General features: G+C 37.8%; 8 protein-coding genes across 8 annotated transcripts; 7 read left to right on the forward strand and 1 right to left on the reverse strand.

The window, feature by feature from the left end:
- Positions 1 to 248: 248 nt before the first annotated feature.
- Positions 249 to 4376, forward strand: L201_001355 (carbamoyl-phosphate synthase arginine-specific large chain; the record flags this gene model as incomplete). The annotated part of the gene is made up of 9 exons (XM_066217144.1): positions 249 to 564; positions 654 to 977; positions 1070 to 1329; positions 1392 to 1559; positions 1613 to 1686; positions 1738 to 2723; positions 2786 to 3663; positions 3762 to 4103; positions 4230 to 4376. 9 exons carry the CDS (start codon positions 249 to 251, stop codon positions 4374 to 4376), a joined length of 3495 nt encoding a protein of 1164 aa, XP_066073241.1.
- A 1243-nt stretch (positions 4377 to 5619) lies between these two features.
- L201_001356 (uncharacterized protein) lies at positions 5620 to 7171 on the forward strand (the record flags this gene model as incomplete). The annotated part of the gene is made up of 5 exons (XM_066217145.1): positions 5620 to 5659; positions 5738 to 6016; positions 6145 to 6420; positions 6541 to 6806; positions 6887 to 7171. 5 exons carry the CDS (start codon positions 5620 to 5622, stop codon positions 7169 to 7171), a joined length of 1146 nt encoding a protein of 381 aa, XP_066073242.1.
- Positions 7172 to 8072: 901 nt separating this feature from the next.
- Positions 8073 to 9866, forward strand: L201_001357 (uncharacterized protein; the record flags this gene model as incomplete). Its single annotated transcript, XM_066217146.1, has 8 exons — positions 8073 to 8124; positions 8482 to 8583; positions 8831 to 8870; positions 8942 to 8958; positions 9025 to 9101; positions 9180 to 9266; positions 9335 to 9605; positions 9727 to 9866. 8 exons carry the CDS (start codon positions 8073 to 8075, stop codon positions 9864 to 9866), a joined length of 786 nt encoding a protein of 261 aa, XP_066073243.1.
- A 1113-nt stretch (positions 9867 to 10979) lies between these two features.
- L201_001358 (uncharacterized protein) lies at positions 10980 to 13627 on the forward strand (the record flags this gene model as incomplete). Its single annotated transcript, XM_066217147.1, has 15 exons — positions 10980 to 11064; positions 11156 to 11260; positions 11339 to 11346; positions 11437 to 11523; positions 11616 to 11660; positions 11731 to 11749; positions 11822 to 11886; positions 11946 to 12025; positions 12112 to 12232; positions 12325 to 12392; positions 12498 to 12541; positions 12609 to 12765; positions 12881 to 13138; positions 13279 to 13333; positions 13421 to 13627. 15 exons carry the CDS (start codon positions 10980 to 10982, stop codon positions 13625 to 13627), a joined length of 1404 nt encoding a protein of 467 aa, XP_066073244.1.
- Positions 13628 to 13939: 312 nt separating this feature from the next.
- Positions 13940 to 14812, reverse strand: L201_001359 (uncharacterized protein; the record flags this gene model as incomplete). The annotated part of the gene is made up of 3 exons (XM_066217148.1): positions 13940 to 14419; positions 14563 to 14670; positions 14747 to 14812. The coding sequence occupies 3 exons, from the start codon at positions 14810 to 14812 to the stop codon at positions 13940 to 13942; spliced, it is 654 nt and encodes a 217-aa protein (XP_066073245.1).
- A 2325-nt stretch (positions 14813 to 17137) lies between these two features.
- Positions 17138 to 19333, forward strand: L201_001360 (uncharacterized protein; the record flags this gene model as incomplete). Its single annotated transcript, XM_066217149.1, has 3 exons — positions 17138 to 18565; positions 18631 to 18704; positions 18781 to 19333. 3 exons carry the CDS (start codon positions 17138 to 17140, stop codon positions 19331 to 19333), a joined length of 2055 nt encoding a protein of 684 aa, XP_066073246.1.
- An 808-nt stretch (positions 19334 to 20141) lies between these two features.
- Positions 20142 to 21517, forward strand: L201_001361 (uncharacterized protein; the record flags this gene model as incomplete). Its single annotated transcript, XM_066217150.1, has 4 exons — positions 20142 to 20231; positions 20292 to 20391; positions 20467 to 20766; positions 20826 to 21517. The coding sequence occupies 4 exons, from the start codon at positions 20142 to 20144 to the stop codon at positions 21515 to 21517; spliced, it is 1182 nt and encodes a 393-aa protein (XP_066073247.1).
- Positions 21518 to 22162: 645 nt separating this feature from the next.
- On the forward strand, positions 22163 to 23861 carry L201_001362 (uncharacterized protein; the record flags this gene model as incomplete). Its single annotated transcript, XM_066217151.1, has 8 exons — positions 22163 to 22189; positions 22266 to 22310; positions 22392 to 22508; positions 22649 to 22694; positions 22743 to 22797; positions 22900 to 23307; positions 23404 to 23587; positions 23694 to 23861. The coding sequence occupies 8 exons, from the start codon at positions 22163 to 22165 to the stop codon at positions 23859 to 23861; spliced, it is 1050 nt and encodes a 349-aa protein (XP_066073248.1).
- Between the last annotated feature and the right edge of the window lie 218 nt (positions 23862 to 24079).

The following is a 24079-nucleotide window of genomic DNA, read 5'->3' on the forward strand; positions in this document are numbered from 1 at the left end:
ATCTTTATCTCCTGTTCTTATCTTGGTTTTCTCTCTATAACAAAAAAAAACACAAATCCATCAATACACTCATCTCTCTTCAAAAGAGGTTTTGGGAATTACCTATATCCCGACCTTTCATCAAGATCATCAGTAGTCTCAATACGGTGGACTCTGATATATCGCGTCTTTCTTCAACCCCCTTTTATCCCTATATTTACTTACTTGCAATAATTGCGTTTCCGTGAATAATCAGACTGAAAACAAAAATGCTCAGATCAATCCCACTTTGTCGATCATCCCTTGCTTCTCGTTCATTTGGTAGGACAATTCCTTCTTTAGCTGCTAGAAGAGTAGCTACACCTCCTCAATCTCAACAAACTAGATCTTATGCTGTAGCTGCACCCGCAGTAGGTTCTTATGGTCAAGTCGATGGTGAACCAACTTTAAATTCACCTTCAGAATTAGCTAGACGAATATCAGCAAAAGTTTTACCAAAATTAGAAAAACCAGATGTTAAAAAAGTTTTGGTTGTTGGTAGTGGTGGTTTAAGTATTGGTCAAGCAGGAGAATTTGATTATTCAGGTAGGTCATCTTTTACATGGAAAAACTTGAATTGTAATTAAATTCATTACTAATATTTGATCAACAACCACAAACGAAATGAAAAATAGGTTCACAAGCAATTAAAGCACTTAGAGAATCTAATATATCAACTATACTTATAAATCCAAATATAGCAACAATTCAAACTTCACATCATTTAGCAAATGAAATTTATTTTTTACCAATTACAGCTGATTATGTTGCATATGTTTTAGAAAAAGAAAGACCAGATGGTATCTTATTAACTTTTGGTGGTCAATCTGCATTAAATGTTGGTATTCAATTAGATAAAATGGGTGTTTTAGAAAGATTAGGTGTAAAAGTTTTAGGTACTCCAATTAGAACTTTGGAAGTTTCTGAAGATAGAGATTTGTTTGTACAAGCTTTGAATGGTATGTCCTCCTCTTCTCTAGTCTGATTTCAATAGCAAGCAAACTTTAGAACGGGAAAGAAATCATGAGCTGATATTGTTTCATTTTGATAGAAATCGATATTCCCGCTGCTCAATCTACTGCCGTATCAACTATTCAAGATGCTCTTAACGCTGCTAAAGAAATTGGTTACCCTATCATTCTTAGATCCGCTTTCTCTTTAGGTGGTCTTGGTTCAGGTTTCGCTCACGATGAAGAAGAACTCCGAAACCTTGCTGCTAAATCACTTTCACTTTCACCTCAAGTATTGATTGAAAAATCATTAAAAGGTTGGAAAGAAGTTGAATATGAAGTTGTTCGAGATGCTGCCGATGTAAGCCAAAACTTCAATTCAACGCCTTTTAGAACGATAAATCACTGATGATCTTCAAATAGAACACCATCATTTGTTGTAATATGGAAAACTTCGATCCTCTCGGTACACACACTGGTGATTCTATCGTCGTTGCTCCTTCCCAAACTCTTTCAGATGACGAATACCACATGCTCCGAAGTGCTGCTATCAAAATCGTTAGACATGTCGGTGTAGTCGGTGAATGTAATGTAAGTAAGCTGAAAATAGTATAAAATTGTCAATAGTTGACAGCCCTCTACAGGTACAATATGCCCTCGACCCTAACAGTCGAGATTACCGAGTTATCGAAATGAACGCTCGACTCTCTCGATCTAGGTAAGCTATCGTGTCAGTCATGGTAATTATCCAGCTAATACCTCTCCACAGTGCCCTTGCTTCCAAAGCTACTGGTTATCCCCTTGCTTATACCGCCGCCAAGATTGCTCTTGGTCACACCCTTCCTGAACTCCCCAACGCCGTTACCAAATCCACCACTGCTTGTTTCGAACCATCTCTCGATTACATTGTAACCAAAATTCCTAAATGGGATTTGGCTAAATTCCAACATGTAGAACGAAATGTCGGTTCAGCCATGAAATCAGTTGGTGAAGTTATGGCTATTGGAAGAACATTTGAAGAATCATTGCAAAAAGCTATCAGACAAGTTGATCCTAACTTCACCGGTTTCGATGCTTACTGGAAACCAGAAGATATGGAAACCGCTCTCGCTAACAACAACGATAGACGATTGTTCGCTATTGCTCATGCTATGTTGAACCTCAACTATAACGTTGATCAATTACACGATATCACCAAAATCGATAAATGGTTCTTATACAAATTAGAAAATATTGTTACAGTTTACAAACAACTTCAAACTACACCTTTCGAACAAATCGATAAAGATTTAATCTTGACTGCTAAAAAAACTGGTTTCTCAGATTTACATATCTCACAATTAACTGGTGTTAAAGAAGCTGAAGTTAGATCAAAGAGAAAATCATATGGTGTTACACCATTTGTTAAACGAATTGACACTTTAGCTGCCGAATTCCCTGCATACACCAATTATCTTTATACCACATATAACGCTTCTACACATGATGTTGATTTCAGTGAGAACGGTACAATGGTTCTAGGTTCAGGTGTATATAGAATTGGTTCTTCAGTTGAATTTGATTGGTGTGCTGTTACATGTTCAAGAGCTATTAGAGATTTAGGTAAAAAAACTATCATGATTAACTATAATCCTGAAACTGTATCAACCGATTTCGATGAAGCAGATAGATTATACTTTGAAGAACTTGGTTTCGAACGTGTTATGGATATTTACGAAATGGAAGGTGCTGAAGGTGTTGTAGTCAGTGTTGGTGGTGAGTATCTCTTTGATTATACCCAGCCTTTCTGCATCCCAACTAACGAATACTCGTTACAGGTCAATTACCGCAAAACATTGCTCTTCGACTCAAGAACTCTGGTGTAAACGTCCTTGGTACCGATCCTGAACAAATTGATAATGCCGAAGATAGACACAAGTTCTCTTCCATCTTAGATTCCATTGGTGTCGATCAACCAGCTTGGACTGAAGCTACATCCTTAGAATCAGCTAAAGCATTCGCATCAAAAGTCGGATACCCAGTATTGATTCGACCATCATATGTTTTATCTGGTGCAGCCATGAATGTAGTTTGGGATGAAGCATCATTGGATAAAAACTTAACTGCCGCTACTGATGTATCACCTTTACATCCAGTAGTTATATCACAATTCATTGATAATGCTCAAGAAATTGATGTTGACGCTGTAGCCCATAACGGAGAATTATTAGTTCATGCAGTTTCAGAACATGTTGAAAATGCTGGTGTACATTCAGGTGACGCTACTTTGGTATTACCACCATTCTCATTACCTTCAAGTGATTTAGATAGATTCAAAGAAATCGCTCAAAAAGTTGCTAAAGCCTTTGAAATTTCTGGTCCATTCAATATGCAAATTATTAGAAAACCTGAAGAAAATGGTCAATTAGCAGAATTAAAAGTCATTGAATGTAATTTAAGAGCATCAAGATCTTTCCCATTCGTATCGAAAGTTTTAGGCAAAAATTTCATTGATGTTGCTGCTGCTGCTATTATGGGTGAAAATGTTCCTGCTCCTATAGATTTAATGAAAGAACAAAGAGATTACGTAGCTATTAAAGTTCCACAATTCTCTTGGACTAGATTACCAGGTGCAGATCCTTTCTTAGGTGTCGAAATGGCTTCAACAGGTGAAGTCGCTTCTTTCGGTAAAGATGTTCATGAAGCATATTGGGCTGTAAGTTGAAGTTTTTCCCTTTTCCCATAAATCAAAAATGACATTATTCCCAAAAGAGATTGAAGCTGATATTATACTCGATTTGTTGTTATTTATAGGCCTTACTCTCAGTTAACGGATTCAAATTACCTAAGAAAAATTCTGGTATTTTATTAGGTGGTGATATATCAAGAGAAGAAATGCCAATTATAGCAACAAATTTATTATCTTTAGGATTTAAATTATATACATATGATTCAAAAGTTGAATCTTTCATAAATGAAAAACCAAACTTGTCAATTAAAAAAATTTATGTACCTGTAAAAGATAAAAGAAAATTAAGAGAAGTTTTAGAAGAAAATGAAATTTCAACTGTAATTGATATTGCAAGATCAAGAGCTGCTTCAATAACTGAACCTGAATATGCTGCTAGAAGAGCTGCTGTAGATTTCGGTATTCCTGTGAGTTTTTTTTTTTTTCCAATGACATCAAAATCAGAAATCAAAATCAAAATCAATATTAAATGTTGAACAATACTATAATGGATGGAAAAATGCTAATTTCGTATTAATAATATATTCTTATAGCTCATAAATAACGCTAAATTAGCTGTTCTATTAACTGAAACTTTACAAAAGAAATTCCATCAATCACCTTTACCTTATGTTGAAGGCACAAATCCATCAGAAGTTAAATCATGGAGAGAATTCGTTGGTGAAGAGAGAGCTTATTAGAAAGCTCAATCAAAATTAAAAATTTGAATTGAATAATGGTGAATACGATCACCGTTTTTGTAATTCTCATTCTCAATACATAGATATCAAAGAATGTTTTTTCCATATTCTTGTATACCCCAGGGTCTCTTTTTCGTATTTTCATCTAATTTACAGGTATAGATAGGTAAGGAAGGTAGAGAAGGAATAGAGACGAGTTACCGTTAATTCATAAATTGCAATGCATATTTACAATGACCATTCATCTATATTGTATCTCCTCTTGGACGTTGATACACCTTGCAATAAGCACACATGCATACTTGCATACTCCTGTTATCTTATCTCAACCTGTTTCGAGTAATTGATTCATAATCTACACCTATTCTGCCTCACAAGAAAATGACTGCCACATGTCTCATTGACCAAACTCCGTCAACTCGGCGTTATAAAGTAGATTCCCGGTTGAGCCAAAAAAAAGACGAAATTAGATATTCACTGTAGAGTGATCTAACTACACTGTATTATCAGCCCTGACGTCTTCGAGATAATTGGGACTGGGGGAGATGGGAGATGGGAGATGCCATGCGCAATTCCGTATTCTCTACTATGGTATGGTCGTACTATGCTCTGCTATGCACCGTAGCTTCTCTCTCTCTATGCTCTGTGCTCTGACTCGTTTACTGCCTTGCTCCTTGCTCCTCTCACACTGGTTCGCTGCTCCTTGCTACTGTTGCTTACCCAGTAAGGATAGACCTTTAATTGATTCCAATAAAGAAGGTTTGAATAGACAGAAAAAAAGGTCATTCTCGACTTGTCGATTTAAACAAACTTTTATATAAGGTGAGTTACAGCGTTAGCAAATAGATTAGCAGATGAGGAGAGACTGTAGAAAATGTTCAACTGGAAACTTGGAATGGAATGGGGACATGCTGGAAAGAATATATAAAGGCTTAGATCATGTATAATTAACATACAGAAATGATCGTTAGCTATGTATACAAGGGGTTTTAGTCATATAAATGTAGGAGGGGACATGGATAAAATGGGTTAGAAAAGAATGAATGATTAGAAGACTAAAAGAAGCTGACGAAATAATACCAATTTTTACGCTATTTTACTTTCAATCACCTATATATCAACTCTGCTGCAAACATCAATTGTAATTATGGAATATGTCAATCTACAATCTACTATAATACATTTAGACTCCATATTAGAAACGCCAAAAAGGCGCAAAAGGAGTTAATTCTAAATAATCAAAATGTCAGTTGTGTCGAAGAACATCTTCGACCTTCTCGGAGGTGAGTTACTCTTTTAGGTTTTAACATCGAAGGGGAAAAAGAAGAACATAATTTGATGAACCTATTTGTTATTTCTAGACGACGGAGAATCCGCTTCATCCCCAGCTCCAGCTAAAGCTGCTGCCGCTGCTCCAGCTCCAGCTGCTAAAAAAGAAGCTGCTCCTCAAAGAACTGTACCTGGATCACAACCAAGAGGTGGACAATCTCAAGGTGCAAGAGGTAGAGGTTCATACCCATCAAGAGGTGGAGCAAGAAACACCTACCAACAAGGTGAACAAAGAAACACTGGTCCAGTTTCATCTGAAGGTAATACTTTAGGTAGTGAAAACCCTGCTGGTTTCGATGGTGAAAGAGTTCGTAAGTATCAGTATTTTCATTTCATATCACCTGTTTTCCAACATATGTCTATTTTTAATTCACCTCTCGTTGTTTCTTTCGCTAATTTTATGTTTTTGTTTTTTTTGTTATTTTTTATAAATCCACAGCACCATCAAGAAAAGGTAACCAAGGTTCAGTTAGAGATGCTCACACCAAAGGACCAAGAGGAAACAGACCTGCCAGAGGTGGTGCCGCTTCATCAAGAAACGTTACTTCAGGTGGTCACTCTTCATACGGTTCAGGTCATTACAGAGGTGCTAAAGTACCTGCTCAAGCTGGTGAAAGAAGACAATTCGAAAGAAGAAACCAAAACGGTGGTACCGATTCACAAAAGAAAGTTGATCACGGATGGGGTGCTAACACCGGTGAAGCTGAATTAAAAGGTGAGTTGTAGTTTTGCATATTCGCACTTGCCATTCTCCCAAAATCAATAGAACCCGGGCGCTACTTGGCTGTTTCTAGCACAGAATTATGCTGACTTATTATTTTCGTTGTCCCCATAGACGAAGTTGAAGGTGAAAAAGATGCTCAAACTGAAGAAGCTCAACCTCAAACTCCTGCTCCTGAAGCCGCTGAAGAAGTTGCCACACCAGCTGAACCTGAAGAACCTGAGGAAGTCACCAAATCATACGATGCTTTCTTAGCTGAAAGAGCTCAACAAGCTCTTTCAATCCCAGGTCTTGAAAAGAAAGAAGCTAGAACCGTTTCCTCAGAACTTGAAGGTACTGCTTTCGTCAGACAAGGTGTAGAAGAATTCTTCTCTGGTAAAGTGAGTCCAAGGTTTCATCCATATCTACCAATGCAAAATCTCCTAAACACTAACAAACCCGCTTTTCTTCACTTTTATAGTCAAAGAACGCTGCTGAACAAAAATCAAAAGCACCTAAAAAAGAAAAAGTTTACATTGAAGTTGATGGACAATTCGCTCAACCAAACAGACCACCAAGAAGAGAAAACAACAACAACAGAGAAGGTGGTGAACAAAGAAGAGGTGGTAGAGGTGGTGCTAGAGGTGGACAACGTGGTGCTAGAGGTGGTAATGGACCTAGAGGTGGTGCTCGAGGTGGTCGAGCCGCTGCCAATGCAGGTATCAATGCTGCTGACACCAACGCTTTCCCAGCTCTTGGTGCTTAAGCTTTTTTTAAAAGCTTTAAATGTAGCGTTTCGCTAGATTTTTTTTTTGAGAAAATCAGTAAAACCTTTTTTTTACTCTGCTGCTTCAAAAATGTTAATTTATACATTAATTATATATAAATTCAAGGAAGTATGAAAAACAAACATTATATATGAATCAAGATTTTGATCTTTTGTCGTTCATCCAAACGAATGTCTTTCACATAATTTAAATCATCAAGGTTTATTTCACTCATCAAATACTCGAATATGAAGTTGAGATCAGTTTAAGCGTTTATATGCGTTAGCTTAACCCTCTCTGAAGCAGTTTGCACGTTTTGTTCAGTCAGTGTTTTACAGCAAGGTGGACAGATAAGATTAGTAGATATCTTTGCTTTAAGCTTGCTTCTTGATAGGCGGATTCGATGGAAGTACAAGTAGTGCTCTTGTGAAGTCCCTTTTCGGCCGCTTGATTAAGTGGTATTGTATGTATGTGGAGTGTTCCGTTAACTGGGTTATCCATTTAAGCTTTATGTGTAGGATATATGATATGCGGGATGTTACCTTGGCTTTACACTTTGGCCACCTTTTGACCTTATTGCGTAGTATATTCAATTGACCATTGAGTACTCTCAATATATATATATCACTTCCTTTATACATCTTAGAACATATCGATTACATTTGTCTCATATCACCCCAGGAAGAGATAATCAAAACATATAGACGAATCCAGACCATCAGTTGAATTTGGTTGTTTCCAGCAATAGCACAGCCACATCTTACGATTTGACACGAAAAGCGGAACAATATCGCACAGATATAACTCAATATCAACAACAAAGAAATAGAAGCTTTAAGAGTTACAAAACATCAGGAAGAAAGCTACATATATACATATATATATACATATTAAGCAAAGATGGCAGATGAAACCCCAGTAAAAGCCGTTCAAGTTAAACTTGTACTTTTAGGTGAGTTTTCAGTGTATTGCGTTTGGTGTCGAAGGTATTTAAAGCGGGAATCGAAAGATAAGGATCGTCAATGGTTCTTTGTTCGTTTGGATACCTGTGATTAAGCCTGAGAGTTATTATCAAACTTTGTGACGGAGGATTATAAGCAAAGTAGTTTTGAGAAAGATTGCATTGCTGATTTCAATTCACTTCATCAACTCGCCACCCTTCAATTGCTTATTCAACCAATTCCATTCAATTAATCAACCATAATATTCCTTCTCAATCCACTCCCATTCATTCCACCGTCTTTTGATCTTCTCATTAAACATACCAATACCAAAAATGGTCCTTGGATTTCGTATCTCACAATAACAGGTGAAGCCGCAGTCGGTAAATCATCTTTAGTACTTAGATTCTGTCAAGGTGATTTCAATGAAAACACTTCACCTACAATTGGTGCTGCATTCTTGACACAAAGTGAGTAATTTGTACCTTTCTACATCTGCAGCCATGTGAGAATTACTGGAGACACATCTATAAACACAAAGTATGGTATCGTGTCAAGGTAGAAATTCAAGGAGGATAGTAGAACACAGTATAAAGGAGGATGGATAAAACATATAACATATATGAAGGATATTCACTCCCAGATGGATATAAAAGGCCGTAATCAATCGGATGTCATGCTTTTCGAGCTATTGCTAACTATCCGTTACACTCGCAGAATGTAGATTAGAGAACAGAATAGTAAAGTTCGAGATCTGGTATGTACCACTCTTACGTAGTCAATATAAGGACAAAAGGGAATATAAAGCTTACTTATTCGCTATTACAGGGACACTGCGGGTCAAGGTTAGCTATCTTTACCATGAGGGTCCATCCGGAACTATAGCTGAACTAGTCAAATACCTTTTCCAGAACGATTCCATTCTCTAGCTCCTATGTATTATAGAAATGCCCAAGCCGCTGTAGTAGTATATGACATAACAAAAGCTGTAGGTACCGAAACCCGCACTTAGTTTATGCCTTTGACAGGTGAAAGTCAATTCTGACCTGCTCGATATCCCTTACAGGCTTCTCTCGAAAAAGCAAAAGCATGGGTGAAAGAATTACAAAGACAAGCAAATGCAAATATCGTTATTGCTTTAGTTGGTAACAAGGTATGCTAGAGGTTTAAGCTTTATCTTGGAACGTTACTGGACTGATTTATGTTATTTGTCGTAATCAGTTGGATCTTGCATCTGATTCATCATCAACGTCGATATCAGCTCCAACAGCTACAGAAACACCTGAAACACCCACAGAAGACGAAGGAACAGCAGAAGATGGAGATTCAGTAGAAGAATCAACACCAACACCTCCCGTCAATAATGAAAGTGATGATGCTAGACAGGTATCAACTGCTGAAGCTGAAGCGTATGCTAAAGAAAGTGGATTATTGTTCTTTGAAGCTAGTGCAAAGACAGGTCATAATGTTGGAGAAATATTCACTGAAATCGGTAAGTACATGTTATATCAGTAAACTGTCAAGACCGGAAATGGTAGTCACAGTAGTTATAGCGTTATCAAGAAGGAGGAAAGAACAATCACTGATAATCCTCATACCCGTTCGTAATCTAGCCAAAACAATTCCATTCGACACAATTACACCAAAACCAGCTGCAAACCAGACTGGAAACAGACGTTCAGCAGGTAATACCGAAAATAATAATGTTAATCTTGGTGATGGACAACAAGCCAAGAGAAGTGGATGTTGTTAGATTGGAAATGCACAATGTGTTTGATGATGTTTGGCAAGGTTCTTGATTTGGGTGGACGTAGTTGATGAAGCTCAACTGTGTCAACGTAGAACATCAAACGAACCACTAGGGGGAAAATGGTGATAGAAGAGTTATCAACTTTGGTGTGTAGAAGAAAAGAATCTGAAAAAGTTCAGAACCGAGTATGAATTTGGTTTCGATGGTTTCGTTTTTGTCTTGATTGAATTTGTGATTATTGTATATACTTTTATCCTTTAGCTATTGTTATGATTGATGGACTTGATATGCTTTTTACCGTGTAGCATTGTCTTCTTCGATCAGAAAAGATCAAATTGACTGTGCGTTTCACACTAATTGAGTACCTTGTCTGCTTACTGCTACGGCCAATGCTGAAATGATGATTTCAAAGAAAGCTGCAGTCCCGGATAAAGGGGGAAAGACCTATTCGGTGTCCTGCTACAAGTCAAATTTACTTCGGAAGTATTTCTTGTTTTGCTTTGAGGAATAGCGGAATAGCTTGCATTTCTCTACCTTTTTGAGGCAAAAAGGGGCTATAAAGCATTATCATGCACTTTTCAATCGCTGCAAATCATCAAACGTTTCCACTTGAATAGCATCGAAGAATGCTCAAGGATACTGATTTTTGAGAGATACTATGCACGTGCTGGTAATTTTGATATTTATTTGCTCGGTCATCTCCGAATAGGTTTCGAAGGACCTTTTAAAGTTATCTTGCCGTATTTTTCAATCAATCAAGTTGACATTCATCAAACGTGCTGAAGGATTTTTCATCACCTTGTCAAGTCTTCCAAGCCAATAAGGTGCAAGTGCCATTCAATTATGCTTCACAATGTGATGAATAAAGGGTATTCTCACTCAAAAATTAATTCGGAGTTCGGATTAGTTTTAGCAAGGACCATTTCGGGCAAAGTACTCTTATTGTAAGATATGTATGTACAGTACGAACGGATGTATTTCAAAGAACAATCTTCATGCTAAGATGATTAGTATAAATACAGTAGGTTCCTCAAAGTGGCCTTTATTCTCTACACGATTTGTTTTCTCAACAATAACAATAAAAATATCGCTCAATATAATCTACTGAAAATCAAGATGATTGACAAAATCACTTTAACGCTATTTACAGCTTTGATAGCTTCAATTGCTCAAGTTAACGGCTTGACTCATTATCCACCAAGTGAGTTTCCTTTCGCAATAATCACTTGGTACTCAAACTTCCCTCACTACAGACTAATGGAGACACTAATCACTCTATCATACTTGTATAGGTAATACACCAAATACTGATTTAAATCAAGTACTCAATGGAACTGAAGCTCCAGGTATTTACTGGTCATCAAATACACCTGATAGTCAATATGGTCAATATAACTGTATGTTTTCAAAATTGATCTTTTTGTTTCCCTCCATCTTGAGAATTCGATACTAATCAGAAAGATCCTGTAAATTAGGGTGTCATGTAAGTATCGATTTATCTCATACCGTCTGGAAAAGTCAATCATGTATGTATATCATCAAGTAAGACTAATAATATGGGTTCATACTGTAGATGCCGCATGTCAGAAAATCAGAATATGTAGTTCCATCTAAAGAGTATGAACTTCAATACGTCGAAGTCATCCAAAGACATCATAAGGTGAGTTTGCAGATATTTTTGAGGCGGACAATACAGTATACAGTATCCAAAACTACATCAGTCTGACCAAAGTATTTCAAAACGAAATGTAGAGAACCCCTTATGCCTCTAATACATTCTTCAAAGAGGGTATACCTGTAAGTGTTACTGATATGATGGCGATCACTCGATGAGATGAAAGTGTATTGACATTTTGCTTTGATGTAGTGGGATTGCTCTCAAGAAGGTAAATTGTCCTACCTGATACTAATCATTCCTACGTTTTGAGACGACTGACCTGATGTTTCCTGATTAATAGGTCCGTACCATCATGCTAAGAATGCTAATCCAGATCACACTTCTCAAGTCGTATGGCAAAGACAAGTGAGTTGATCTTACTCATAAGCCGGAAGCAAGGGCTAATCCTGATCCATCACGTATAGACTGGATCTCAAAACCCATTTGAGAAAAAAGTTGGACCTGGGTTCGTAGGTTCAACATGTGAATTCCCATCTATAACATCGTGAGTCACAATTTTCGATGTTTTAATAGGGAATCCAGATGATGCTCTTGTAAGATAGTTGTTAATTGCTTCATTCGGCTTCTTAGTGAAGGTATCGATGACGCTTTAGCACATGGACAAGACATTCGAGGAGTCTATGGCGATTTATTAGGTTTTTTACCTCATTCCAATGAAAAAGAAAAATATTCTTTTAGAGTCACAAGTAACGTATGTTAAATCGATTTTAACCTATTCTCCAGTATAGACATCTGTGGTATCTCATGTACTGATCCAACAAAATGTTTCCACTATCACTGTAGGTAATCACTTCTCAAACTTTGGGTGGGTTTGGTAAAGGTCTATTCCCAGATTTAGAAGAACATACTGGGTAGGTGTGAGATATGTTTTAATCCTGATGATTTTGGCTCTAGAAAATTCACAAGTCAGATAATGAAATATTGCTGACTTATTAATGGACATTGGGGCTTGTTAGGTGGATTCAAGATGATTCTTATGATTCTTTGAAACCGGCTCTTGGTAAGTAACAGTCAGATTGGTGAGCTTTCAACATATATTTACGTATCATCACTCTCATCTCTTGCAGCTTGCAAGCTTAGAGATACTATTGGTTCTCAAATTGCCAATCTTTCTTCAGAATGGGGAACTCATCTAAATTTAACATCTGAATTGAGAGAAAGATTCAATAATGTTTCTGGTATCGAATTTAATGATACTGCTGGATGGTCTACAAGTTGGGATCAGTGAGTCTTGCCTTGTTTTTCTCTTCCTAACTTCTCACAATTTGGATAATCCAGCTATAAATTAGTGTGCTTAAAGTGTATAATATTGACTTGAGTTTTCTTTCCCGACTCCCAGCCCATACGATAACATGTCAGCAAAACAATGTCATGGTAAACCATTACCTTGTTCCACAAATAATACAGCTATATGTATCCAACAAGAAGATGCAAACACAATATATAGATTAGGTAATTATGAATATGCTTACCGATGGAGAATGTCAGAAAATTCAACATTATATAGTGCTTTGACTATGGGTCCATGGTTCATTGAATTACAAGATCATTTTAAAACGAAGATGGAAGGAACGAATCCTATCAAGTATGCTCACAAGTGAGTAAGGTCATCATTATTTATATTCATCACAACTTTTATACAGTATATCGAAAATTCAGTAACGAAGAATATGGCTCTCTACTGACTCAAGGACGAACAGCTGATGAAATCCTTTGGAAATCTTGTACTGTACTTAGCTTTGCACACGATGGTTCTGTGGCTCCTGTTTTAGGTCTTTTACAACATGATGAGGTAGGTTTCGGTATTATCCACTCGCAAAGATGACAGCCTGATATAGTGTATGTACAGCTGACTGACAGCTCTTTCACTACAATCTAGCCATTATGGCCAGGTATGGGATCAGAAGTAGTATTTGAATTATATAAGAAATCAAAAACAAACGAATATTATATTAGAGTTCTGTTTTCTGGTCAACCATTGAAGACGTCCACTCCATTAGGTACTTTAAATATGGTTCCTTATAGTGATTTCGAAAATTATTTGAAAGACACTATTCCAAGTAATCTTGTCGATCTGTGTAAATAGCCACAGAGCGAACGGGTCAAGGTCAAGGAAATGGAACTTGAATACAGACACGAAATAGAATGGATGGAGTAAAATTGCTATAGGCTACATGTCAGACTATCATTATATAATGCATATCATTGTAGATGTTCCGTTCGAAGAAATCTACAAGTGTTCAGAATGATCATGCGATGATTGCCAGCATTTGCAACACAAACAGCATTGTCATGAAAATACATTCAATCAAAGTTAGGAACTAAATGCTACATTCGTGTATAAAACTATAAATTTATTGTATATAAATAACCATTCTCATTAATTTATAGATCTAATCTATACAGTTGTATCTTTGTGACCACCGACTCTTGGAGCACCTTCGTAGAATTGATGTTGGTGACCTGAATCAGCGTGGGACATTGGTCCAGCATCGGTTTTTTGTTTCAAGAATTGTTCGTGGGTAATAGTTGGTAAAGTTGTAGCTTCATGTACGATAGGAGCATCGTGGATTTTTTCATGAATACCAGCGGTGTGGTGAACAACTGTTGGTTGAACAGTTTCTCTTTGAATAACAGGTTGAACGGTTTCGTGGATGTGGTGATGTTCATGTTCATTTACATGTTGTCCAACATGTGCTGAGGTTCTAGCGGTTTCAGCAGTTTGGGTAGAGTTGGTGTGTAAAGTTCTTTGTTCATGTAATTTAGCTTGGTGTTCAGGTAACATCTCTTCTTTGTGTTCTCGAACGATCTCTGGTCCAGTTGTGTTAACATGTTGGGTTTCGAGGGTTTGTTTGTGTTCGATTGGTTGGATTCGGTGCTAAAGATTACAGAGTTGATCATCAGCAATTTGTGCTTTTGTATGATATTACATGGAGGTATGAGGGGGAGAAGTGCGTGGCATAATGATCTGTGCACTAATGAAGTTTTAGGTGGCGATGTCATCAAACTTCTCAAACTCACTTGGTGGTGGTGAACGTGTCTCTCTCTGTCAATAGCTTCGGCAGTTTCAGTGTGTTCAGTTGGTCTAACATGTTCTTGAACAACTTCTGGGGCGACTTCAGAGCAGACCTATCAAGTATTATCACATATATTAGTCAATCGCTCCACAATAATTGAAGTTGCGAGAAATCGCGTCAGAACTCACCTCTGTTGAATCAGCTTTGTGAGAACCTTTAAGGAACTCTTTAACACCTTGAGTAATTCCTGACATTGTGATTGATTATTTGGGTTGTATTTGGATTGTTGTAATTGATAAGTTACGATAAAAAAGTAATGTTTGTTTGAATGAGAGAAAGAATAAAAAAAGTGGGAAAAAGATAGATGACGAATTGTATGGTATATAAAGCTTTTTTCGTCTCTTAATAAGGTATAGCTCGGATCAGTTATTGATACTGTAGTTCAAATGTATTTGGCTATGACGCTATCTAAAGGGTCTTTCTAGAAAATCTCAGTAAACATCATAACCACAGAAAATGCCAAAACAACTGAACACCGAATGATAAGCTTACTGAACAACGTGTACTAGCACTGTAATTAACAAAAGAATCCAACTATGTCATCATAGCTTTAAACTATGGTATAGGCTATATCCACTCATACCTATCGTGGCAAATAAGTTGAGCAATGACGAAATGGGTTTTAAGGCTTCAAAGCTAATCACGATTGTTAAGAGTTTTCTGTAAATCTTACCGAAATACTAAAAATAACGTTAAGGTGAAGAAGGTAAAGATCGAGAAACCGATATCTTCATGTATCCCCTCCCCTCCCTAATCCTGAAATCCTGATGTCTGATAATCCTATCAGAGCCGTATCGTACGTTATTTCTTCTAGATCTTTCTCCTGATATGACAACTCAGCTGTTGCCTGTTTACTCACTGCAAATATGGTAGAATTTTGATAAACTTATCCTTTGTCTCGAGGGAATTCTCTCTCCTCTCATGATGTGTAGCCAGCTAGGGATAAAAGTAAGATTACGACGTCATGAACAAGAGAAAGCAGGACTTTTTCGTTCCTTGTTCTTTTTTTAAACTCCCTTTAGTGATTTACAATAGTGGGGGATTTGGCTCGTGCGATGGAATATCAATTTTCGGCATGGTATCATCGATCGAAAAATAAAAATGCTTTTTCTCTCATTTTTCAAATCATTTGGAGAAAGCGCAGGGAAAGGGAAAACCTGAACTTGTAAGATGCGCGCTGTGTTTTACTGGTATCATGCCACCACACCAGCCAGTAAGTCACCCCCTCTTGTATACATTGGTGTGACCGGCGATCATGTTCCCGAATTTTCATGTGCCTTGTTGGCTCGAATTTCTCTTAAATCTTCACCATCAATCGCAAGTAGGACGGTCACTCTCATTACATATCGCAGGCCGTCTGATATATCATTGCTCTTTCCCCACAGCCAATTGCCTCTTGCTCGAACTGTGTAGAAACCTGTATGGTCTGGTACATTCGCGTCTACGTGGACCAAGCTCTAAGCCTTACAAGTTCATTATGGGCTGTCTACGTCGACGTGTTCGCTCCCAGAATGCATATCCTTGAGAGCAATTTCGGTCACCGCTTGCGAGAGACTCGTTTGGTGCTTTTGACTGCGAAATGATGTCAAAGTCCTACTATAAGGTATGTTCTTCCCTTGCAGAAACACTCCTGATGTGAAAATTAGCTTGTTCATCGGGAAATTTAGTTAAAATAACGTTTGTTGGAGTTTAGTCTGGGGTCGGTTGTTTGCGGTAACCGTGGCGTTTCCTAATTGTTTTCCATGCAGAGGGAAGACAGCTTACGTCCGTCCCTGATCGACCGACGTCATTGCCTTTTACTTGAATTTGTTGTCATGTGGGTGAGGTTTCCAAATAACAAAAAGGATTTAGAGTGAATCAGCGATGGCATCATCATGCGTTATGAGAACGTTTAAACATCTCATTACTTGCCTGTAGTTTTAGTACCGATATCTCATGATATTCTCGACGGTAGTAAATCGTGTATCGCTAGCAGTAGCTTGGAGATGATGAACTCCGGGTGCGAGATACGGAAATGACGTTATATCCATACTACCATCAAAAGTCGGATGAAAGCAAAAAATAGATCTCTGTTGTCGTGTTTACTAATCTTATAGAGGTGGTGGTGACGAGATACATCCCGTTTCGAGTTTTACGCAGAATCTTGATAGCTTAGAGAAGATCAGCCAGTGTTATTACCACATCAAAACGCTATACACGTCGTTGCCACCATCATCATTCATTAGCTTGCAAGCATAAGGTTAATTCGTAGCTAGACTTTTGTTATACAATCCAGTTCGTTCAAGGAAGTTAGCTGGTCGGTCTTGATTAGATTTTAGCGTATTTTTCTTTCCACTTTCCACAAAGGTTAAAATAAATTAATCTTTCGATAAATTTTACCTTTCATCTTCTTATCAAACATTTTGAATAAGGAGAATATTGTCCCTTATCTATCTACTTGAATTAAATTTGCCCTTCACCCTCTTCATCATCGTTGACGACTTAAAAAAGTTAGATCTTAATAAAAAAGCAAATTCAAAATGCCATCTTTATTCTCAAAATTCAGACATAAGAAATCAGCTTCACAATCATCTAATTCTTCCATTAATGAACAATCCAATCAACCTCCTTCACCTGCTCGTGCATCACAAGATTATTCAGCTTCTTCAAGATCAAGATTATCTTTAGATCAATCTCAACAATCACCAGTCCCTCCCCTTCCTCAATCTCAAGCTCATCCCCAACAGTCATCACCTAACAGTCGAAATGTTGACAGAATACCAAATCAAAACGTCATCAGTCCTAACTCCAACTCCGAATTCAAAACTCAACCACTCTCTCCTCGTAGACTACCCGATACCCATAGAAATGAAGATGTAGTGGTAATTGGTAAAACAGGTAGTGGAGTAGATTCAAAGGGACATTCGAAACCATTTGTCGATGAATCTGAAAGACCTGAACTACCAACTACAACATCAAATGTAAATAATCCTATTCCAGTTCCATCTTCATCTACTAGAGGAGCGAAAACAAGTTATTTACCACAAGATGAGGTTGAACAATCTAATAAACCTTTACCTGCTGTACCAGAAATTCAATCATCCGTTAAACGAGATGAATTAGATTCTTTCCCTGTACCACCAAAATCACCACAAAGACAATCTATCTCATCACCTTCACATCAATCACAATTACCTACATCTATAGTTGGAAATATTCAACATCATCAACATCATCATGAAGATAGAGTAAGATCACCTCCTTTACCACATGTTGATTCGATAAATAGACAACAATTACATCAATCTGAACAAGAAAGACCTGATTTAATAGCTTCTTCATCTAGACCAGTTAAATCTTCCGAAAAAGATTTAATAGGTAAACAAACTTATCCACATGTTTCTTCGACTTCAACTTCAACTTCTTCACCATCAAAATCAACAGGTTTACCACATTCTGAAAAAGAAGAAGATTTAAATCAATTATTGAATCAATCTCAACAAGGACAAGGACAAAGTCAAAGTAGAAAAGATAGTCAAGTAGAAATTCCAAGTAGAGCTTCAAGTTTATATCATTCTTCTTCTTCACAGACTCGAACTCCAATAGCAAGAGAAGAAATACCTCAAATACCACAATTAGATTTTCAAGAACATCGATCAAAAGGTGAATGGAATTTAAATTCTTCAGCATTAGATCCAATTTCAAATCATCCCGATGGTATCTTAAATGAAAGATTCAATAATTTATCTTTAACTAAATTCGCTAAAGAACAAGGTGGTTTATCATTAGATGAACAAAGAAATTTAATGATTAATGCAATTTCAAAAGAAACTGAAACTAGATTTTCAAAAATTGAACCTTTAACAAAACAAGGTATTCAAGTTTTTAAAAATGCAGGTATGGAAAGAGTTTTAGGAACTGAAAATTCTATTGATATTAGATCAAAAGAATTAGAACCTGTTGTTCAGGTACGTTGAAACTCTTCCATATCATGATTCTCGAAATATGTTAACTCCTCGATACTCGTTTATAGGAAATTATTTACCCCCTCGAACATACTGAATACACTACTATTCTTACACGATGTATACATAAAACACATTACCTGTAAGTGCAATTGCGCCGGAACGTACTTTGATGTAATCTGACCAAACGACTGATTAAATGAATCCTAATTTAACAGCCCCCTCATTCAACCTATACATGATCCTAATCCTATAATATTAGCTACCCGACATCGAATATATGATAATACAACTAAACAATGGCATGAAGTCATTGGTGATTCAGCTGCATTGGCAATACTAGGTGAAGATGTGTTTCGGAATGGTGAGAAGACATATAGGGAATTAAGAAAACCTGCTTTACCTGGATTAGAACCTATGGATGAAGATGCAATTAGAATGGCAAAGGAAGCTGGATTAACAAATTCAGGTGATGGTTTATCAACTTTTTCAACTGTAAAACAATATGAATATTCAACAAATCAACAATCAACTATACCAATTATAGGTGAACATGAAGATGTTTCTATAGATGGTATCGGTCAAGGTCAAGGTAAAGGCAGAGTTTTAGAAAGAGAATATCTTTTGAAAGATGCAAAAGAAGATGAAAATGAAAAAGGTGAATGGAAAGAAATCGCTTCATATGTTGGTATAGGTAAAGGTATTGGAAGTTCATTAAAGAACGATAATAATAACAACAATAATGGAGATAACGTTGGTGTAGCCCTTTAAGCTCGAAATAGTATCCTTATAATAGGAATAGATAATTCTAGTTAAAACACGGTTTTGTCATTATGTACATCCAGTCTAGTATCATATATCGCCTATGTTTCTTTTTTATACACGCATTGTCTATAATATCTATTTTTACTCCTCCAACTTGATTCTTGTAGCTCTAGTGAAATAATGCATGTTGTTCTGATCTTCTTGTATATCAGGTTCATAAACGATGTTGATGCCACATTGGTATGATCAACAACAATAAAAATGTTCATCCTGGCCATTATATTGCATAGATGCGCAGATCATTCAACACGTGTTTGCTGGAATGTCAATAGATGACGTATTTTGATGTGGGGAAAGGAGTTGTCTTACCCTGAATGCGAGAAAAAGAAAGGATGACGCACGGCTGTTTTGCATGTTTATGTTCGGGTTACGAGTAGTGGAGGTTGACCAGGTTGACCATCACTCCAAAGGAACCGTTTACGAGCAATGTCATCATCGGATTTACCATTTACATTTACCATCAGTTCAGATAATTACCACTTCGGTATACTAGTGGTCGGATGGTTATTCTTAGGTGCTATGACGTACTTGCAATAGACTAGCACAACTCTACGATGATGGTCAGGTCCTCCTTCTCCCTGTTTGTTCTGTCATGTTCAATCAAAAGTATTCGTCTCAGCGCCACCTAGCTTCTACAGTGTTCATATATAAGTACTATCCAAGAAACAAGACGACCTTCTTCTATCATTAGTAGATCATCAATAACAAACTAATTTAAACAAACAATCACAAACAAATCAATAATTAATACACAATGGATTTAGGTAGACCAATAGGAGAAACTGTCCCAACAAGAGGATTCGATCAAGGTGAACACGGTGCTGGTACCGGTTTATCAGGTGGTGTGAGTGGATTATGATATCTGTCTGGATTTAAATAACTAATATGAAGATCTCCCTTATAGTACGGCGAAGCCAACGCTTCAAACACCCAAGCTGGTCAATTCGCCCAAAACGAACAATCAGGTTTCAATGCCGGTGTAGGTGGTAACCACGCTTCAGGTGGTGAGTACAGACATCTTGATTATTATGGTAACTTGGCAACGGATACATGTGCTGATGAATCGCGATTTTTATTAGGCCTCCCATCAGGTACACCAATTGCCGATAAATTCTCATCCGGATCACAAAACACACCAGATGTGTACGGTTCATCAGGAACTGGTTCGCATCACCACCATCAACACGGTGCCACAGGTACCGGTTCAGGTGTAGGAGCTAAACTCGATAACGCCCTCGATCAATACAGTGGTTCAGGTTCAGGTGTGACTGGATCTCACTCTCACGGTCACTCTCACGGATCATCAGGTGTAACAGGCGGTGATGCCGTTTCAGGCGCTTACTCTGGTAGTGGTACAAGAGATGCCTTAACTGGTCAAAGTGAGTTTGCTCTTCCGTTCTCTATATGGCTTGATACTAATATAATCTTGGATTGATAGCCGGTCACACCACTGGTGCTGGAGTTGGAGTTGGAGGCGATAATCTTACAGGTCACCACCATCAACATGGAGAACATGGTCACGGAGCTAGAGACGCCGCTTTAGCAGGTACAGCTGCTGGCGCAGGTGCTTTAGCTGGATCTGAATTCGGTTCATCCCATCATCACGGATCCAGTTCAGGCCGTGCTAGAACAGAAGCACCATTAGATAGAGGTGAAGGTTTAGCAGGTGTTTCAGGTGGTTTACAACCTGGTGTAGGTGGTGAATCTGGATCAGGTGTTGGACCATCAGGTGGTTCAGGCGGCCACTACCAAACCGGTGATTCAACTAGATCAGGTGGTTTAGCCGCTGGTGCTGCTGGTTTAGGTGCAGGTGCTGGTGCTGCTGGTGCATCAGGATTATCTGGTCACTCATCATCTTCATCAGGTAACAACAACGCTCAATCTGAATTAAACTCAACTGGTGGACCAGAATCATCTTCAACTCGAGCAGGTGTAGCATCAAACCCAACTTCAGGCTCAGGTGGTGCAGGTAAATACGGTAGAGCTGAAGCTCATGATGGTCAAGGTAAACCAATTGTAAATCCAAAAGATCTTGATACTGGAAATGCCCATTCATTAGTTTTCGATAAAGCTACTGGTGAATATGTACACAGAAGAGATCTTGAAGGTGGCGCTGCTCACAGACATTAAATTGTTTCATAGATGGATAAATGATAGCGAATAAGGTGATAGTATCAGTAGTTCGGTAGCGGTATATATAACTAAAGTATAGTATATAATTTTTGTAGCCTTCAAAGAATCAATTGCCTATGTATCTCTGCTTGAAAACGAAAACGATCTTCCCTGCAATGCTTTTTAGGCATGAGTTTGAACGGATTAACGCCAATTAAGTCAACTTCTGAGCTTTTCCATTTCACCGTTAAGATCTATCTACTATGCACTACATTTCACTTTCCCAACAGCTCGTTTCCCTAAGCACATCTTTATGCCATCGGATTGACCAGTCTACCTCTGCATCTATAGAGCCGGCTGAAGAAACACGCAGTGATATACGTAATCTGTGGCACGTGGTGATTCGGTAATTCCCGCATAGTTACTGGAGCGTTTCTAGAGAATACTAGAGAATACTCGAATATTATGGATTACCTCTAACCTCCTCTTGATTTCACAATTCTCTTCTACTTTTATACCTCTACCCAGATATCAGAAACGAAAATATCAGGCAGATATATTGGGACATCGAATCAAACTATACCGATATAACAAGCTCAAAGAGAAATCAAATTTATCACATTGCAAATTCAACTTCAATCACTTGTATAACGGAATACCAAGATGGTGAACAATACCGAATACTACAAAGTAGGTTCTCATGCTAACGTATCAGCTTCTTGTACGCTATGATGGTCTCAATAAGCTGACAGAGTTCTTCTTTCAGATACTGGGTGTTAGCAAAGATGCCTCTGAAGCCGAACTAAAAAAGGTATGTTAATATCATTCTATACAACCCCAACCCAACTTGACACAGTAGCTGACTCATGTATATTTGACTTTCGTCCATCAGGCATACAGAAAAGAGTCACTTAGATGGCATCCAGATAAGAATCCAGGAGACAAGAGAGCTGCTGCCGAAGAGAAATTCAAGAAGATAGGTGAAGCTTATGAAGTTTTATCGGATCCTGTGAGTGAATCTGCTCTAGCAGGAAAGAAGAGAACAGACTCTTGCTGGAAGATACTTTCAGAATAAGGAGAAGAAGCGGAAGCTGCTTGTTAACCGAGATGTGAAGGCTTTGACTAACCTATATTTACCCATTTTAATAGAATAAGAGAGAAGTTTATGATCAATTAGGTGAAGAAGGTCTGAAAGGTGGTGCTGGTGGACCTGGAGGAGGGGGTGGTTTCGGTGGTTTCCCAGGTGGAGGAGGTGGTGGATTCTCTTTCCACGCTACTGATCCTAATGATATCTTCAAGTGAGTATTGGCTACTTCGTTTAGAATACCTAACTTGCCATCCTAGTAATGGGAATTCATGATATGATAGCAGAAATTGAATTCCTGTTTTTCCTTTTACAGCGCATTCTTCTCCGGAGGAGGTGGAGGAGGAGGTATGGAAGATATATTTGGAGGTATGGGCGGTGGAGGGGGTGGACCTAGAATGAGATCATCACGTATGGGAGGTGGTGGTATGCCCGGTATGGGAGGTATGGGTGGTGGTATGCCAGGTGGATTCGGTGGTGGAATGGGTGGTGGGGAAAGATCAAGTAAACCACCACCACCACCTGGAGAAATTGTTAAACCTTTAGCATTAACTTTAGAAGAATTATATAAAGGTGGTACGAAAAGATTAAAGATAACTAGACATTTACAAAATGGTAGTCAAGAAGAAAAGATCTTAGAAGTTGCTTATAAAGCAGGTTGGAAAAAGGGTACAAAAATTAAATTTGCTGGTGCAGGTAATGAAGATGAATATGGACAATCACAGTGAGTAGCATGTTCTTTCTGAGGAGCCATTATGACTATACCCTGTTCATAACGTGTTGTGCTGATAACTTTAATCTTCGTTTCTCACCAATATAGGACAGTGACCTTTGTAGTAGAAGAAAAACCACATAATAGATTTGAAAGAGTTGACGATGATTTGATAATAAAATTGAATATAACTCTATCGCAAGCTTTATTAGGTCCAGAAGGTGGTGGTGCTATAAGTAAAGAAGTTGAACAATTAGATGGTAAACGAATAGATGTTTCAACACCCGAAGGCGTAAGTATCTGCCTCATAGTCTCTGTGTATTACCACAAATAGTGTTTGCGTTAGCTCCTCTTCTTCCATCATCCGCTGACATAGTCTTGTCTTTTTCCGTTGATAGCAAATCGTCCAACCAGGTCAAGAAACTAGAATACAAGGTGAAGGTATGCCAGTATCAAAAGCTGGTTCAGCTAAAAAGAAGGGTGATTTAATAGTCAAATGGAATGTCGTCTTCCCAACTAGAATAACACCTGAACAGAAGAAAGAATTGAGAAAGGTATTAAACTAGAACGTTTTCATGGAAGAAAATGCAACAACACTCGCTCAATTCGCCCTAAGTACCTTCATATCAAATGATCATCAAATCCTTACTTTAGTAACGCAATGATCAATCTTTATAGAGTGCATATATTATTGTTAATGAACCAAATAGTAACGATTCAGAGATGTTCAATTATGACAGGGCTTTCATGTTATACTAAATTATATGCCTCCGATGATTAACCA

Source organism: Kwoniella dendrophila, chromosome 1 (genome assembly GCF_036810415.1).
Source record: "Kwoniella dendrophila CBS 6074 chromosome 1, complete sequence".
In the NCBI taxonomy this organism is placed as follows: Eukaryota; Fungi; Basidiomycota; class Tremellomycetes; order Tremellales; family Cryptococcaceae; genus Kwoniella; species Kwoniella dendrophila.